We start from the raw sequence: 19,303 nt of genomic DNA, 5'->3' as shown, positions 1-19,303 counted from the left end.
TTCTGCACCATACACAATCCAAACACATACTCTTAACAAACATATAATGCAACACTTCATCTAAATTGGAAGAAATAAACACCTGGATACCAACCTGAAGACACCTGCAACCGGGTTTCGGTTTCAGCCGGAACCAAAGGTAGTAAGAAGTGGGGTTTTCTCCCATGTCCACATAAGAATAGTTGTTGACATGAGCACTATATAAGTATATATAGTAATATGGGAGATTTGTTTACCCTTCAATCCATTAAACCCTCCTTTCATTCTACCTACACAATAACAAGACCAAAAATAAATTTATATATCTCTAAACTTAAACTTAAGCTTCTCAAAATCACAAAATATATATATCTCTACACACAAAACTCAAATCTTCAACATCATATCCCAGAAGTGCAGAAACATACACGTACGGACATACCTGATTGTGCTGCTGAGGATGATAAGACTGAGGAGGTAGCTGATGGCGAGATTGAGGGTGATAATGGTGCGCAAAATAAGGAGGAGGCGGGGGCGGAGGATAACAGCCCGGTGGGGGTGGTAGATGGTGGGCGTGAGGTATCGGAGCAAGCGATGGGGACGGCAAAAGTTTGGGTTGATGATGAGGTCGAGATTCAAACTCCTTCAGACTCTCACTGTCCAAAGTTTGTGCGGCGGATTTCGGTCGGTCATCATCCTTTTTTATCCACTTATGACATAGTCGAATGGAGTGGTGGAAATGGGATACCAGCATACAGAGACTACGTGGTGTTCTTGTCTAACCCAGGAAGGCAGAAGAATGTAAGTCTTTCTATCACACTGCAAGCATTCCAAATGGATTGGACGATTAAATACAAGAATGCAATGTTGAATTCAATCCTGAAAGGCTGAAACTGATCGACTCAAAAGGCCCTCAAGCCGGAAGCAGCATCAACCCGAAGGTGACACCGCTAAGCCCAAGAACATCAGAGAGTTCTGTACTTGCCATCGTTGCTGGTGTAGTTTCCAGCACAGTAGTATTCTCTGCCCTTGGATTCTTGATTTTCAGGCAAAGATGGAAAGTCGAATGGTCAGCAGACGCTCAAAGTTCGGGAAAGCCTACTAGTATTTACTGTCAAACTATTTTTTTCTCTTACCGCATGTGATTGCAGTAAACATAAATTTACTGACCTCAAAGTTTTCTTTGGTATTCCTAACATCAACAGAACGTGAAAGCCACGCACTGTTAAAGCCCAGTTGGACATCCACCGGGGGTGGTCAGCAGACGCTCGCCCCATAGTACACGCTAGCAACAGTTGCCTTTTGGAAAACGAGAGTCGTCTCTAGTTGGAAGCAAGCGAGTTAAGTCGGTCTTGTTTTGGAAGAATGCAATGAATCAATCAACAGTGGTTCTCCATCCCTTTGAGTACTTCTTGATCACATATTCTAAATCTTCCTATCCTATAAATTAGATTGTCATGCCTCACATAAAACTACCTATTTCACAACCCAGCACCACCCATATGTATCTCAGTCCCTTTAGTCCAAAGAAGAAATTAAAAATGGGGGGAGTTTTGGTTATGAAATTGGTTTTGACATACTCATTAGTTTTAAATTCCATGTCCATTTTCTGTTGTAGCTCCATGCAATTGAACCATCCGAGACTCGAAGGGAATGAGACGGATAGGCTGGCATTGCTAGCAATCAAAGCTCAAATACAACACGATCCGAACAGGGTCACAAGCTCATGGAATGAAACCCTTCACTTTTGCCTGTGGCACGGCGTCACCTGCAGTCAACGACATCGCCAAAGGGTGACGAAGTTGGACTTGGGCTCTCTAGCTTTGGGGGGATCCATATCTCCACGTATAGGAAATCTAAGCTTCTTAAGAGTGCTAAATCTCCGGAACAATAGCTTCACTCATCAAATCCCTCCTCAAATTGGGCATTTGCATAGACTGCAGCTATTGCGTCTAAACAATAACTCCCTTACTGGCACTATTCCTCCCAACATATCCAATTGCTTCGAACTCATCTCTCTCAACCTTGGTATAAACAATCTAGTGGGTCAAATTCCTCCCACACTCAGTTCCTTGTCAAAGCTTCAAATATTTGTTTTGCCAGCCAACAATTTAACAGGAGAGATCCCTCCTTCTTTGGGGAACCTTTCTTCTCTCGAGAATTTTTCTACAAATGACAATAACTTGGAAGGAAGCATCCCTAGTTCTCTATGCCAGTTGAAAAGATTAAAACGTATCTATTTTGAATCAAATAGGTTATCTGGTATCATCGCTTCTTGCATTTACAACCTCTCTGGTATAGTTGATTTCGATGTAGCATTTAACCAAATTAAAGGAAGTCTTCCATCAAACTTGAGCAATGCTTTTCCCAACCTTCAAATCTTTTCCGTTCCCGAAAATCAATTTACTGGGGCCATCCCTTCCTCACTATCCAAGGCATCAAATCTTGTGTCGTTTCAATGTTCGTCAAACAAACTCACTGGACAGGTGCCAAATTTACGAAATCTTCATAACCTTATAGTATTCATTGTCTATAGTAATAATCTTGGAAGCAGTAAAGATGGTGACTTGAGTTTTGTCTCAGAATTGATCAATGCCACACGACTAACTCGGTTGGGGTTCAGCTCCAACAATTTTGGAGGCACGTTGCCCACATCAATATCCAATCTCTCAATCAATCTCCAAGGCCTTGCAATGGGAGAAAACCACCTACATGGAAGCATCCCAACTGGATTAGGTAATCTTGTCAAGCTGCAATACCTCGAAATGGGAGAAAACTCCTTCACAGGTAGCATCCCCACAGACATTGGGCAGCTGTCAAGGCTTGAGCTGTTGTTTCTTAACAACAACCAATTATCAGGGAGCATTCCATCTTCTCTTGGAAATTTAACATTGTTAACAGTTCTCCAATTGCAAGAAAATAATCTAGAGGGTAGCATCCCGTCCAGCCTAGGGAAATGCCACTGGTTAATCGAATTGGGTCTTTCTGGAAACAATCTGAATGGCACGATACCTCCCCAAGTTATTGGCCTCTCATCTTTATCAACAATTTTGGGATTGGATAGAAACCAATTAACTGGTTCCCTTCCCATGGAGATTGGCAAACTGAAGAATTTAGGTGCACTGGGCGTTTTTGACAATTTGTTATCAGGAGAACTTCCCAGTAGCCTCGGCAGTTGCGAGAGCTTAGAAGAACTATACTTGCAAGGCAACTTCTTCGTGGGACCCATTCCTTCATCTATGATGGAATTGAGAGGGATTCGAGTTTTAGACCTTTCTCGCAACAATTTGTCAGGAGAAATTCCACAGTTTCTTGAGAATCTGAAGTTGGGGTACCTGAACCTCTCCTTCAACCAGTTTTGGGGAGCAGTACCAACTGGCTGTGTTTTTAAGAATGCAAGTGCGATTTCAGTTGCTGGAAATGCTAGACTCTGCGGAGGTATGGCTAGTCTTCGACTTCCTCTGTGCAAGCTTAATGAGTCTAAAGGAGAAGGCCTGTCTCGTAGAATGAAACTAATGATTTCTTTAGTCTCCGGGTTCAGCCTTTTGGGACTGGTTGTGGTGCTATCTCTTTTTCTTCTTGGTAAGAAAAGGAAAAAAACTAATTTAACCACTTTGGGGAACTCTGTTTTGCAAGTTTCATATGCTACACTCCTCAGAGCTACCGATGGTTTTTCTTCAGCTAATTTGATTGGTGTGGGTGCTTTTGGGTCTGTGTACAAAGGAATCCTTGCTGATGATAGAGTTGTTGTCGCTGTGAAGGTGCTTAACATGTTGTGTGGAAGCGTAACAAACAAGGTATTGATATGAATTCAACAGTAACAAACAAAGCAAAAACACCTAATAAACAAACCACTGAGAACACCAAGATTTATAGTGGTTCACTCAATCAGTGTGATTGAGCTACATCCACTTTCGGAGCCGGCAAGATATTCCACTATGATCAATTTGGAGAAACATACAATTAGAGTTTATGAACAACTCTCACTACCCAAATCCCCAATACACCCAAACCTATTAACTCTCTCTTTAGCCAAATAGAGAAGAAGAAGAATTCTTCCTTCTCATATACAATACATAGCAACACCAACAACTAAGCTTAAGAAGCTTCAACTATGGAATTGCAAAGTCTCCAAAAGGAGAGGAAAGACAGAGTATTCAAGGATGGCTATCAATTATGTTTCTCTCCTTACTTCAGTTGTTGCCGATGTGGGGATTCAATACAAAGAAACTAAACTACAGCAGCTCTATCTCTCTCTCGCTCCAAGAGAAAGATTAGGAACAAAGGAAAAGTTGCAAACATTTCACTTTTCACTTTTCCTTTTTCCTTTCTTCTTTTCCATGTTTTCTGCCGCAGAAAACATGCCTCCATGTTTTCTTTTGCTACCTTTTTCCTTTTGCAACTGGCCCATCAATCTCCCACTTTCTTCTTCTTTCAGCTGCTATGTCTTCAAGTGAAGACAACATCAACAATCTCCACCTTGGCTTCACTTGATACAATAATATCACAAGTAAAATATCACATACCAGTTTGCCGCTCCGACATCCCCGTAGGGAAGATCAAATGTTACGAACACCAATCAAGTTCAAGCAATGCTTGAACTTGCTCAATGGAACTGGTTTGGTCAACATATCAGCAGGATTTTCTTCAGTTCCAACTTTCAGGAGCTCTATATCACCATCCTCCACCAGTTGACGAATCTTGTGAAATTTGACATTGATATGTTTAGTGCGAGCATGAGTAACCTGGTTCTCTGCCAAATGAATAGCACTCTGACTATCACAATAGAGATCCACATAATCTTGAATTATTCCCAAGTCCTCAAGCAAACCACGAAGCCATACTGCTTCTTTTGCACCCTCTGTTACCGCCATGTATTCAGCTTCTGTAGTCGACAAAGCAATAGTAGATTGCAAGTTCGACTTCCAACTCACCGCTCCACCAGCAAGAGTAAACACATAAGCTGTAGTAGATCGGCACTTATCCAAATCACCTGCGAAATCAGAGTCCACATATCCAACAACACACTGACTCATCTTATCCTGCTTAAACACAATTCCAACATCCACAGTACCAAGAATATACCGTAGAATCCATTTCACTGCTTGCCAATGACTTTTACCTGGGTTATGCATATATCTGCTCACCATACTTAAAGCCTGTGAAATGTCAGGTCTAGTACACACCATGCAGTACATCAAGCTACCAACAGCACTAGCATAAGGAACTTTAGCCATATATTGCATATCATCATCAGTGCTAGGAGACATAGAAGATTTAAGCTTGAAATGAGAGGCAATGTAATAACCTAGTTTTTTTTAATCAAACAATTTGGTGGCAAACACCGGTTCCGTGATTTAAGGTTAGTGGACAATTGCATAATTTGAAGGCCGGTGCTTTAACATGATTATGCATGAGTGGAAGAACGAATCAATTAAGCTAAGAAACGAATTCTCTCTCTCTCACGTCCGAAACCACCCAAAACAGAGCAAAACTTCTCCAAACTCTCTCTCACTCCACCGGCCACCAATCAAGACCAGAACACTTCCTATAGCTTCGCCTCGACCTTGCGCAGCTGCAGGTGGCAGCCTTGAACCACGACACGGCCACCAGCGGCGGCGGGAAGCTCCGCCCGGTTTGAGCTCGTTTTGGTTCCAAGCTTGATATCTCAAGCTACCGGCCAACAATCCTCACCAAACTTCACCCACGAGCTCGCCTCAACGTCCTGAAGCTCCCAGAAGTGGCCTTGCACGGCGGCGCTACTCGTGGTGGCGGCTGGAAGCCAGACCCGATCAAATCGAAAAACCGAAGCTTCGATCGGTATATCTCGAGCTGTAGTGCATCGTTTTGATTGATTCTTTTTCCAGTGGGTTCCCCTTGATGTTGTTAACAACTCTCTAGAAGGCATCGAGGCCTGAAATTGAAGTTTTTACGTCGATCGGAGCCCTCGCCGGATTCTGCAAAATTCTGCAAATTTTCCGACCACCGAAGCTTTCGATCGGTATATCTCGAGCTACAGACCATATTTTTCTGTGATTCTTGAACCAATGCGTTCGTCTTGAGTTTCTTAACAACTCTCTAGAAGGAATCGAAGCCTGAAATTGAAGTTTTGACGTCGAAATCAAGCCTTGCCGGATTCTGCAAATTTCGCCGGATTCTGGAAATTTTCCGGCCACCTCGACTGTTCTAGGTAATTTCCGACCACTTCCTTTCGTTTTCAGACTTCATGCTAGTTATGAAAGTGGATCAACTCGTCATTTTGAACAAGTTTGTAGTTGACGACTTTTGCATCGGAGGTGGTTGACCGCCGCGTTGACCGCCGTTGACCGCCCACTGACCGCCGCTTGTGGCGGCGTATTCGACCATATTTTGAGTTTTTATTATCTAGGTGATGATCTACGCATCCTTACGAGCGTTTTGATATATAACATGGTCACGTTAGAAAAAGTTGATAAATAGTGGATTTACGTTTTTACGTTACTATTTACGGTTTTTTACGTTTTATCTTCGGTTTACGATCTGTGAAGATCAGACCATCGGTTTTACTTCAAATTTTAGTATGTTGATCGTATGACTGTCCCGATGACTTTGTGAGGTCACGGGCGAAGATCCGACCGTTGGATCTTCGTATAATTGAGAAATAGTTATTCGGAAGGCGATTCGTGAGAATCCGACCGTCGGATTTTCATATAATTTTGTGGAGATGTTAGTAAGGGCGATTCAGGAAGATCTGACCGTTGGATCTTCGTGATAATTTTGGAGGATGATCCTAAGGGCGATCCGTGAGGATCCGACCGTTGGATCATCATTAAATTCAGATCCGACCGTTGGATCATCGTTTAATTTGAATCCGACCGTTGGATCATCATTATATTCAGATCTGACCGTTGGATCGTCGTTTAATTACATTTATGAGTTGTTGGCTAAGTTAAGATCATTATTGGATTAGGTTATCGACGGATTGATTTGGTGGACGATTCGGATTGATGTATTTGGCTTTTTAGAAGACGCAGCTGGATTAGAGGTGAGTAAACCTCACGTGGTTCATATTACGAACCGAATAAATTTAATTACCTTATTTTGTCGTAATTGCGTGAAAATATTTATGGAATAAATATTTGTTTTAAAATCATATGGACTTGATCAACTACGGTCCATGGGTAAGTAAAATGATTTTTACTATACAAATGAATTTCTCAGTTTTATTGCATGTGAACTATAGTTGGTATTAGTGATTATCCCTGAGCGGATAATTACGTATATATATATTTACGTGATTATATGTGAATGGTGTGACATTGAAGAGTGTGGAATTGGGATGATTAAATTATTATGAATTGACATGTGACTTACCATATTTTTATGTGATGAACATGATTGATGAGTTCTTGTCAATATTCAAGATTTACATTGGAGGATGTATAGAGTTGGAGAAAGTAGGATTCTGAGGACGAGGTGTCCGAAGTTCGACGGTTAAGGATAACCGGAGTGTTTGTGTACTGAGGACGGGGATGTCCAAGGTGCGACGGTTTATTATTAACCGAAGTTGTGTACTGAGGACGGGGATGTCCAAGGTGCGACGGTTTATTATTAACCGAAGTTGTGTGCTGAGGACGGGGATGTCCAAAGCGCGACGGTTTATTATTAACCGAAGTATATGGTGCTGAGGACGGGGATGTCCAAAGCGCGACGGTTATAGTGTTAACCGAAGTATTTTTGCCGTTGCTTGACCCTAGGCCAAGGTGTCAGAGGTAACGAGGCAGTTAGAGCTCTAACGTGTTATGGGATGGGACCAAAGTGGTGATAGTGTTGTGAGATAGGACCAAAGTGGTGATATTGAATTGGTTTGACGTTTGCGTCGTGGATGTTGAGATTGTTGGTTGTGTTGTCGAGTTATAAGAATTGTAATTTAAAATCAACAGTTCTTTCTTGTTTACTCATACGAGCTTTAAAGATTTCTTTAAAGCTTACCGGGTTTTGTGTTGTTGCCAATTCCCGGTGCACTATTAAATTCAAATGGTGTAGCGGGAAATCCTACAGGTCAGGAAGATCAAGGCGGAGATCGTGCGGGTTAGAGTTTTTGTTTCAGTTTACAGCTTTGTAAATTGTGAGATGTATTATTAAGAGGTGTGAAGTGTGGTTGTTGTGAGAAAAAAATTCAGGACGTTTATTCTATTAAGTTGTATAATTCATGTTTCGGATTTTAATTGTATTTAAAATTCGGGGCGTGACAGTTTGGTATCAGAGCGTAAGGTACATATTTGGTGACGTGTCAATACCTTCCGAGTGATGGCCCGTCTGCAGCGGATCCCCATCGTGCGCTCTTCGGTATTGGCTAAGTCATTGGGTATGTGTGAGTGTTGGAAGTTGTTTAGGCCGCTAAGTCGTTTTAGGAACGTTAACACCTTCCCTGTAGTATTGACTTGGTTAATATGGACTTGTATTTGACTTATACTGTGTTTTAAGTGTTATACGTGTATTAGCCAAGCATACTATATTTCTTAGGTGTTGAATATTCGAAGGAGTAGTACTTAGAACTACAGAGTTGTCTTGTAGGTTCGTATTTGAATAAGTTCAGTTACCGCGAGTTATAATCTTTAAGGGATGGAAACCTTCGGATTTAACTCTATTGAGTTAGGGTGATTGTTTTATGGAAGTGAGGTTCTTTTGGATGTTGAGGTGTTTGGTTGAAGGCATGATGTTGGCCTATGCACGTACCTAGTGTGGATACGAGTATGAATTGATGGAATTTTTGCCTTATTAGGTTGGATATACAGATGTTTTTGATTTGATTCTTGACTCATGTGGAGTGGTGGGTAGTATTGCGGTTTGGGAGTGAATTATTGTGGTTAATTCTTCCATGTGTTTGTAAGTTGATGAGCAGGGTTTAAGTTGTGAGAAAGGAGTTTGATCTCGTGTTTGAGTGATTGAGACGAACGACTATATATTTGAGGTTGTTTTGTGTTTTAAGTTTATGTAGACGGGACACTTAAAGTTTTGAAATAGAGTTTGATTTTTAGTTGATAGATAATGGGGAGAATTAGAATCAACTCTTTGTTAATGATCTTGGACGAGAGTGTGTTTCTATGGTTATGGATTTTAGGTGAAATGGTTAAATACAATTTTGGGTATTGATGATAGTGACATGATTGGGTATCCATAGTGGTTCAAGTGAATTACTATGCGGTATGGAGTTGATTCGATGTATGAATCGTGAAATCTTAGGGTTGAATTATGGTAAGTTTGATGGAGCATGTTTTAGAGGGAATGGTTGAGATTTTATATGACTAGCACGAGTAACTCTAAGGATGTGAGTTTTCCTAGTTAACTCAGGAAGTGTTTAGCTTTATTAATCCCTAATTCTAGCGACGAAATTATTGTGTTTGGTTTGACTCAGAGGATACTAGCTTGACCTCTGTGCAACTTAATTGATTGTTTGTGATAAATCATTATGATTGATGTGTGCAGCAGAGTTGTCAATGGTTTTGAAAATAGTATTGGGTGACCAAGGTTGATCCTTGGTGTTGTTGTTGGTTTAACAAAAAGAAGAAACGACATACATGCACACCATCTTATTGATTTAATATTACAAAAAGGAAATTGGAACTACGCTATACTAAGCCTAATTGGTAGCTCCGGATGGGTTGAGGCTGAGCTCAAGAGAAACGTTAGAGCCACTGTTGTAACCGCCTGAGCCACCAGAATAGTAACCAAATGCGCTACCTTCCTCAGAAGTAGTCTTCGGGTTACCAAAGACGTCCTCGCCGTGCACGGGGAACAGAGGAAGAGTTTCAACCTCCTGGTGATCTCCTCCTCGTTGTTGCAGGGATGTTTGTCCTCCTGTTGTGCCAAAAGAGTTGTACTGGTATTAGTGTTGAAGTGTGAGGAAGAATATGAAACAAAATTTAAATCAAGAAATCCTTCATTACCAGTAGAATAGGTGGAACCAAAGTTGAGATCAATGGATCTACCATCATCAGTAGAACTAGTGGACCCAAAATTGATGTCAATGGATCCACCAGCTGGCCCAAAATTGATGTCGATGGATCCACCAGCACCAGTAGAACCAGTGGACCCAAAATTGAGATCAATGGATCCACCAGTACCAGGAGAACTAGTTCCCATGGGCACTTGAGCAGCCTGATTGCACCTCTTCATCTGCTTCTCTCGAGCCCTGACATTCTGGAACCAAAAATAAATGTTCTTGCCCTCAACCTGTCCATACTGTTGCAGCTGGAGACAGATCTCGTGAATCTGCTCTGTAGTTGGGGTCTTAACTCCCTTGTCGTAGTAAAGATCCCTGAGGATCCTTATTTGATCTGGAGTAGGAACCCACCTGGCACGGCTTCGCCAGAAATCTGTGTTGGCACTACTCCCGGCTGCTTGGTTGTTTCCTCCATCCTCGATTTGTTGCTGGGTTTGTAGCTCCATTAGTTGCAGAGTTCGTGGTTCCATGGTGATGAGTTGAGAGGAAGTGTAAATTGAAGAACGAAGTTGTTGAGTGTTTGTGGGAGATTGACCTTAGAAGGATTAAGGTCGATGAAGGGGTATTGGAGATCTGAAAGTTCAGAGGAAAGAAGAGATCGAATCTTCAAATGGAAGAAAAGATCTGAGAGAGAAGGATTGAAGATTTGAGAGTGAAAAAAACCTGGGGATTTGAGAAGAGAAAGGCTGAAGAGTTGAGAGAGAAAGGCTTGAGCTCGGAAGAAAATTTCTTTTCCTTTGGAGTGAACAGTCGCGTCTCCAGAATGCACCTATTTATAGAACAAGGTGAGCAGATCTCCACCGTTGGATGAACGATCTCAGAATTTGAATCCACGCGTTGGATTAAAGTCGCCCCGAAACCCGGAAAAGCTGTTGGCGCGTGTTGAGCGTGTAAGGGGACCGAGGGAATCTCGAGGCGCTGTGGCAGACAGCTGTAGCCGAAAGCAGATTTGACTGCCGTAAATCACGGAAGGGATAAGCCGTGACACAAGTGGGCCGTACTTGGGCCTGTCTCGGATCAAGGCATCACTGTAGCTGTGGGTGGAGGCCTGATGGGCCGAGTTTCAGAAACAGTTTTGGATACGTTGGGCTGGGTTTCTGCAACAGTCTTGGATGTTTTGGGCCGAATTGTTGAAACAGTTGAAACAGTTGGTTTAAATAAAAGGATTGGTATGAATAATAACGTGAGCAGCCGTGCTCGAGTGGTTGAGTGTAAAGTTCGTGTACAAGAGGTCTGAGGTTCGAACCTCGCCTCTCGTTTATTTTTATTATGTTCGTTTATGACATAATAAGTATAAAATTTGTACACATTTTATTAAGCACAACTTGTGCTCCAGTGGTTGGGAGCGAGGCATTGGTTTAAAGGGTCGGGAGTTCGAGACTTGCCTCCTGATATATTTTATTTATGTTCGCTTAGGACATAATAAATATAACGCGTGTGCTTCTATTAATGAAAGCAGCTCTTGCTTCAGTGGTTGGGAGAGAAGCATTGGTTTAGGGGGTCTGGAGTTCGAACCTTACCTCCTACAAATATTTTTGGATCCCGTATATGCTTGATATACGGACGCATATACGGTTTGTACGGTATGCATACGTATATATGGTCTGTACGGTATGCATACGTATATACAGTTGTACGGTATACATACATATATACGGTCTGTACGGTATGCATACGTATATACGGTATGTACAATTTCATACCGTAGTCGAGCTGAAAGTTGGTGGGCCGATTGGTAGGCCCAAATAGTAAGCCCAATTGTTCGGCCGAATGGTAGGCCCAAATGTTAAACCCAACTTGTTTCGGGCCGGTTCGAAATGTGAATGGTTCGGTTTCTTCGGCCCAATTGGCCAGCCCTAATGCTTAGCCCAAGGATTGAGCAAGCCCAAGTCATCATCACTGGGTGACATGTTTTATTGGCGTGCTTTTGAGAATGATTTGTTTTGAGTGATGCTAATTGAGAAGCGAAACGCTTTGTGGGAGTGTTTACTGTGCTTGTATGCCAGTACAGGATGACGATCTGTGTGAAAACAGCTATATGTGCAATGCCACGTGGTGATTTGAGTGTGGGTTGCTTGAGGCAATTGTTGTGTTGTAATTTTGAGAAATGATGCGGTGAAGGAATGTCATGTTGATGACTTAAGTGGGGATGAGGATTTCATTTGTGAATTCTCGTTGTGTGAGTTTACGTTTGTGATGAAAGGATTTAGTGGCCATAGGAATGTATTTTTATACAAAGGGCTGTGGTTTTGTAGATTACTACAGTTTTGGGAAAGATGGAGATTCGATGGTTAGGTTAACTGTAATCGAGAGCAATTAACTTGCGCTTAAATTTCGGGACGAAATTTCTTTAAGGAGGGTAGATTGTAATAACCTAGTTTTTTTTAATCAAACAATTTGGTGGCAAACACCGGTTCCGTGATTTAAGGTTAGTGGACAATTGCATAATTTGAAGGCCGGTGCTTTAACATGATTATGCATGAGTGGAAGAACGAATCAATTAAGCTAAGAAACGAATTCTCTCTCTCTCACGTCCGAAACCACCCAAAACAGAGCAAAACTTCTCCAAACTCTCTCTCACTCCACCGGCCACCAATCAAGACCAGAACACTTCCTATAGCTTCGCCTCGACCTTGCGCAGCTGCAGGTGGCAGCCTTGAACCACGACACGGCCACCAGCGGCGGCGGGAAGCTCCGCCCGGTTTGAGCTCGTTTTGGTTCCAAGCTTGATATCTCAAGCTACCGGCCAACAATCCTCACCAAACTTCACCCACGAGCTCGCCTCAACGTCCTGAAGCTCCCAGAAGTGGCCTTGCACGGCGGCGCTACTCGTGGTGGCGGCTGGAAGCCAGACCCGATCAAATCGAAAAACCGAAGCTTCGATCGGTATATCTCGAGCTGTAGTGCATCGTTTTGATTGATTCTTTTTCCAGTGGGTTCCCCTTGATGTTGTTAACAACTCTCTAGAAGGCATCGAGGCCTGAAATTGAAGTTTTTACGTCGATCGGAGCCCTCGCCGGATTCTGCAAAATTCTGCAAATTTTCCGACCACCGAAGCTTTCGATCGGTATATCTCGAGCTACAGACCATATTTTTCTGTGATTCTTGAACCAATGCGTTCGTCTTGAGTTTCTTAACAACTCTCTAGAAGGAATCGAAGCCTGAAATTGAAGTTTTGACGTCGAAATCAAGCCTTGCCGGATTCTGCAAATTTCGCCGGATTCTGGAAATTTTCCGGCCACCTCGACTGTTCTAGGTAATTTCCGACCACTTCCTTTCGTTTTCAGACTTCATGCTAGTTATGAAAGTGGATCAACTCGTCATTTTGAACAAGTTTGTAGTTGACGACTTTTGCATCGGAGGTGGTTGACCGCCGCGTTGACCGCCGTTGACCGCCCACTGACCGCCGCTTGTGGCGGCGTATTCGACCATATTTTGAGTTTTTATTATCTAGGTGATGATCTACGCATCCTTACGAGCGTTTTGATATATAACATGGTCACGTTAGAAAAAGTTGATAAATAGTGGATTTACGTTTTTACGTTACTATTTACGGTTTTTTACGTTTTATCTTCGGTTTACGATCTGTGAAGATCAGACCATCGGTTTTACTTCAAATTTTAGTATGTTGATCGTATGACTGTCCCGATGACTTTGTGAGGTCACGGGCGAAGATCCGACCGTTGGATCTTCGTATAATTGAGAAATAGTTATTCGGAAGGCGATTCGTGAGAATCCGACCGTCGGATTTTCATATAATTTTGTGGAGATGTTAGTAAGGGCGATTCAGGAAGATCTGACCGTTGGATCTTCGTGATAATTTTGGAGGATGATCCTAAGGGCGATCCGTGAGGATCCGACCGTTGGATCATCATTAAATTCAGATCCGACCGTTGGATCATCGTTTAATTTGAATCCGACCGTTGGATCATCATTATATTCAGATCTGACCGTTGGATCGTCGTTTAATTACATTTATGAGTTGTTGGCTAAGTTAAGATCATTATTGGATTAGGTTATCGACGGATTGATTTGGTGGACGATTCGGATTGATGTATTTGGCTTTTTAGAAGACGCAGCTGGATTAGAGGTGAGTAAACCTCACGTGGTTCATATTACGAACCGAATAAATTTAATTACCTTATTTTGTCGTAATTGCGTGAAAATATTTATGGAATAAATATTTGTTTTAAAATCATATGGACTTGATCAACTACGGTCCATGGGTAAGTAAAATGATTTTTACTATACAAATGAATTTCTCAGTTTTATTGCATGTGAACTATAGTTGGTATTAGTGATTATCCCTGAGCGGATAATTACGTATATATATATTTACGTGATTATATGTGAATGGTGTGACATTGAAGAGTGTGGAATTGGGATGATTAAATTATTATGAATTGACATGTGACTTACCATATTTTTATGTGATGAACATGATTGATGAGTTCTTGTTAATATTCAAGATTTACATTGGAGGATGTATAGAGTTGGAGAAAGTAGGATTCTGAGGACGAGGTGTCCGAAGTTCGACGGTTAAGGATAACCGGAGTGTTTGTGTACTGAGGACGGGGATGTCCAAGGTGCGACGGTTTATTATTAACCGAAGTTGTGTACTGAGGACGGGGATGTCCAAGGTGCGACGGTTTATTATTAACCGAAGTTGTGTGCTGAGGACGGGGATGTCCAAAGCGCGACGGTTTATTATTAACCGAAGTATATGGTGCTGAGGACGGGGATGTCCAAAGCGCGACGGTTATAGTGTTAACCGAAGTATTTTTGCCGTTGCTTGACCCTAGGCCAAGGTGTCAGAGGTAACGAGGCAGTTAGAGCTCTAACGTGTTATGGGATGGGACCAAAGTGGTGATAGTGTTGTGAGATAGGACCAAAGTGGTGATATTGAATTGGTTTGACGTTTGCGTCGTGGATGTTGAGATTGTTGGTTGTGTTGTCGAGTTATAAGAATTGTAATTTAAAATCAACAGTTCTTTCTTGTTTACTCATACGAGCTTTAAAGATTTCTTTAAAGCTTACCGGGTTTTGTGTTGTTGCCAATTCCCGGTGCACTATTAAATTCAAATGGTGTAGCGGGAAATCCTACAGGTCAGGAAGATCAAGGCGGAGATCGTGCGGGTTAGAGTTTTTGTTTCAGTTTACAGCTTTGTAAATTGTGAGATGTATTATTAAGAGGTGTGAAGTGTGGTTGTTGTGAGAAAAAAATTCAGGACGTTTATTCTATTAAGTTGTATAATTCATGTTTCGGATTTTAATTGTATTTAAAATTCGGGGCGTGACAGGCAAGAGGTGTACTTACAGGTTTAGATTTATCAACCATGCCAAACCGTTGTAGTACCTTCTTCAAATATTGTTTTTGTGACAAACAAACCTTGCCTTTGGATCTATCTCTTTCAATTTCCATGCCCAAAATCTTCTTAGCTTCTCCCAAGTCCTTCATTTCAAATTCACCACTCAACTGTGATTTTAATTTTTCAATTTCCACCTTGCTCTTAGATGCAATTAGCATATCATCAACATATAAGAGCAAATAAATGAAGGTCCCATCATGTAGCTTGCGAAAGTAAACACATGGATCATAAAGACTCCTAGTGTACTTCTGACCAAACATAAATTTATCAAACCGCTTGTACCACTGTCTTGGAGACTGTTTCAAACCATACAATGATTTATGCAGTTTGCAAACCAATTTTTCCTTACCAGCAACTTTGAAACCATCTGGTTGAGTCATATAGATCTCTTCTTTCAATTCACCATGTAAAAATGCAGTTTTGACATCAAGTTGTGCTAACTCAAGATCAAACTGTGCAACCAAGGCTAAAAGAATACGAATAGAAGAATGCTTCACAACAGGAGAGAATACCTCATTGTAGTCTATTCCTTCTTTTTGTGCATAGCCTTTAGCTACCAATCTAGCCTTGTACCGAGATCCTTCCTTTTTAGCAAATACCCATTTGCAGCCAATTGCTCTCTTCCCATGTGGTAACTGAACCAACTCCCAAGTCTTGTTCTTGTGAAGAGACTTCATCTCTTCATCCATTGCTTTTTCCCACTCTACACTATCCGCATGTATCACAGCTTCTTCATAGGTAGAAGGAATTTCTTCTTCAGTAATTGGAAGTGCATAAGTTACCATATCATTTAGCCAAGCTGGCTTTGGAGCATTTCTTTTTCCTTTTCTAAGTGCAATAGGTCCATGTTGCTGTGGAGACTCTTGAGCTTGAGCCTCTACTTCAATACTTGAATCTTCATTTGTTGAATCATCTGGCTCAACTGTAGGACTACCTGGATCAATTGGAGTTTCATCAACTTTTTCTTTAAACTCCACCTGCTTCAAACTCTCTATGGTCATCTCCTGTTTTTGAGAATCAGTCTGTTCACTCTGATTAACCATAACAGCCTCATCGAATGTCACATCTCTGCTTACAATAACTTTCCTCACATCTGGACACCAAAGCCTAAATCCCTTCACACCATCATTAAATCCCAAGAAAATAGCCTTCTTGGCTCTCGGATCAAGCTTGCTTTCCCTGACATGAAAATAAGCAGGACAACCAAAAATATGTAAGTAATGATAATCAGTAGCAGGTTTTCCAGACCATACCTCCATGGGCGTTTTACCCTCATTTGCAGCAGTAGGCAACCTGTTGATGAGATGGCCTGCATATGTAACTGCCTCAGCCCAAAACTCTTTGCCTAATCCAGCATTAGACAACATACATCGAACTTTCTCCAGTAAAGTACGATTCATGCGCTCTGCAACCCCATTCTGTTGTGGTGTCTCTCTAACTGTGAAGTGTCTCACAATGCCCTCATCTTGACATAACTTCAAAAATGGATCAGACTTGTATTCACCACCATTATCTGATCTGAGCCTCTTAATTTTTCGACCTGTCTGAGTCTCAATCATCTTCTTCCACTTCACAAATATATCTAAGACTTCATCTTTATGCTTCATGGTGTACACCCATACTCTTCTAGAGAAGTCATCAACAAAAGAGACATAGTAGTGTTTACCTCCCAAAGATGCAGTTTTGGTAGGTCCCCACACATCTGTGTGAACATAGTCTAGAGCACCTTTAGTCTGATGAACTGCAGTACCAAACTTCACTCTAGTCTGCTTTCCCAATACACAATGTTCACAAAATTCCAACTTGCAAGTCTTTGCACCCTTCAACAAACCTTGCTTCACTAATCCCTGCATTGCTTTCTCACCAGCATGTCCAAGACGCATATGCCATAATCTAGTAGTATCTGCATCATCTGTAGTCTCAGAAATTGCTGTTTCACTTGTCACTGTACTCCCTTGTAGAAAATACAAGTTTCTATCTCTAGTACCTTTCATCATCACAAGTGAACCTGACACAATTCTGGCAACTCCATTCTTCAATGTAACTGTGAGACCCTTTGATTCTAAAGTTCCCAAAGAGATAAGATTTTTCTTCAAGTTCGGAACATACCGAACATCTGCCAATTCTCTAACAACCCCATCATGCATTTTGAGACGAATTGTACCAATCCCTCTAGTTCTGCAAGGACTATCATCTCCATCAAAACTACTCCACCATTTAGTTCTCTTAAAGTAGAGAACCATTCCTTGTTAGGACACATGTGGTGTGTACAACCCGAATCCAAAATCCATTTCTCAGAATAATCAAGTGCAGATGAGCTTGCCAAAGCAAAATCAATCTCATCCTCTTTAACATCATCAAAGGTAGATGAACAACTCAATGCAAAACCAAAATCATCATCATCTTCAGATTTTGCAACATTCACTTCAGAACCCTTCTTGTCTCTAGTCTTCAACTTGGGACAATCTTTCTTCCAATGCCCCTTTTGGCGACAAAAGGCACACTCATCTTTTGCAGGAAATTTGCCTCTTGACTTGGAACGAGAATTACCTCTTTTTCCACCAAACTTTCTATCTCCAGATCTTCCTCTTACTACAAGTGCTTCACCTGTCACTTTCTGCAATTGCTTCTCCTTCTTTCGACACTCATTATTTATCAATGAATTACACACATCATCAAATTTCACAAATTCTTTTCCATGCAACAAAGTTGTAATCAAATGCTCATACTCGTCAGAGAGAGAATTAAGCAAACACAAAGCCTTATCCTCATCACTAATTTGCACATCTAAATTAGCCAAATCTGCAAGTATCTTATTGAAATCACTGATGTGTTCAGACATAGAAATACCTTGCCGATAATTGAATCGGAAAAGCCGCCACTTCAGGTGAAACCGGTTTTCAGCACTCTTGGTCATGTATTGGTCTTCCAATTTCTTCCACAGAGCTTTTGCCAAAGTTTCCTTCATGATAAAGAACTTCATATCCTTTGCAAGACACAATCTGATAGAACCACAAGCCCACTTATTAATCTGCTTCCACTCCTTCTCACTCATATCTTCTGGTTTGTCTTCAAGAGCTATATCCAATTCTTGTTGACACAAGACATCCATCATCTCACACTGCCACATGCCAAAATTGTTTGTTCCATCGAACTTCTCAACTTCAAATTTGGCATTGCCAATTGATGGCCTAGTAGTCGACGATGAACCCGAACTCGAATTTTTCGTCATTGAATCCAATCAATACTCAACTCCCAAATTCAGAACCGGAGCTCTGATACCAGTTTGTTGTGCGGAAGCGTAACAAACAAGGTATTGATATGAATTCAACAGTAACAAACAAAGCAAAAACACCTAATAAACAAACCACTGAGAACACCAAGATTTATAGTGGTTCACTCAATCAGTGTGATTGAGCTACATCCACTTTCGGAGCCGGCAAGATATTCCACTATGATCAATTTGGAGAAACATACAATTAGAGTTTATGAACAACTCTCACTACCCAAATCCCCAATACACCCAAACCTATTAACTCTCTCTTTAGCCAAATAGAGAAGAAGAAGAATTCTTCCTTCTCATATACAATACATAGCAACACCAACAACTAAGCTTAAGAAGCTTCAACTATGGAATTGCAAAGTCTCCAAAAGGAGAGGAAAGACAGAGTATTCAAGGATGGCTATCAATTATGTTTCTCTCCTTACTTCAGTTGTTGCCGATGTGGGGATTCAATACAAAGAAACTAAACTACAGCAGCTCTATCTCTCTCTCGCTCCAAGAGAAAGATTAGGAACAAAGGAAAAGTTGCAAACATTTCACTTTTCACTTTTCCTTTTTCCTTTCTTCTTTTCCATGTTTTCTGCCGCAGAAAACATGCCTCCATGTTTTCTTTTGCTACCTTTTTCCTTTTGCAACTGGCCCATCAATCTCCCACTTTCTTCTTCTTTCAGCTGCTATGTCTTCAAG

The 19,303-nt window shown here is 41.4% G+C and overlaps 1 protein-coding gene and 1 long non-coding RNA gene across 3 annotated transcripts; both read left to right on the top strand.

Annotated features, from left to right (window-relative positions):
• The first annotated feature begins 573 nt into the window (after positions 1-573).
• On the top strand, positions 574-3,788 carry LOC133716700 (probable LRR receptor-like serine/threonine-protein kinase At3g47570). Its single transcript, XM_062143375.1, has 3 exons — positions 574-780; positions 1,028-1,083; positions 1,598-3,788. The coding sequence occupies exons 1-3, from the start codon at positions 574-576 to the stop codon at positions 3,786-3,788; spliced, it is 2,454 nt and encodes an 817-aa protein (XP_061999359.1).
• A 1,657-nt stretch (positions 3,789-5,445) lies between these two features.
• LOC133714765 (uncharacterized) lies at positions 5,446-15,263 on the top strand. Of its 2 annotated transcripts, XR_009848811.1 has the most exons (4): positions 5,446-6,169; positions 6,929-7,003; positions 13,980-14,054; positions 15,056-15,263. It is a non-coding gene; the product is annotated as an uncharacterized LOC133714765 (long non-coding RNA). The 2 variants fall into 2 exon arrangements; XR_009848812.1 differs by lacking the exons at positions 13,980-14,054; positions 15,056-15,263 and adding an exon at positions 8,005-8,782.
• The last annotated feature ends 4,040 nt before the right edge of the window (positions 15,264-19,303 follow it).

The sequence above is a fragment of the Rosa rugosa genome, chromosome 6 (assembly GCF_958449725.1).
Source record: "Rosa rugosa chromosome 6, drRosRugo1.1, whole genome shotgun sequence".
NCBI lineage: Eukaryota > Viridiplantae > Streptophyta > Magnoliopsida > Rosales > Rosaceae > Rosa > Rosa rugosa.
The sequence above is the reverse complement of the archived record's forward strand: the minus strand, read 5'-3'. Positions and strand labels throughout refer to the sequence as shown.

What these genes read in the sequence shown, in the direction of transcription:
- LOC133716700 (XM_062143375.1), top strand. Translation starts at nt 574, where the DNA reads ATGGGGACGGCAAAAGTTTGGGTTGATGATGAGGTCGAGATTCAAACT. An exon ending in ACCCAGGAAGGCAGAAGAAT is followed by an intron (nt 781 to 1,027) that starts GTAAGTCTTTCT and finishes CTTGATTTTCAG; the next exon opens with GCAAAGATGGAAAGTCGAAT. An exon ending in AAGTTCGGGAAAGCCTACTA is followed by an intron (nt 1,084 to 1,597) that starts GTATTTACTGTC and finishes TTTCTGTTGTAG; the next exon opens with CTCCATGCAATTGAACCATC.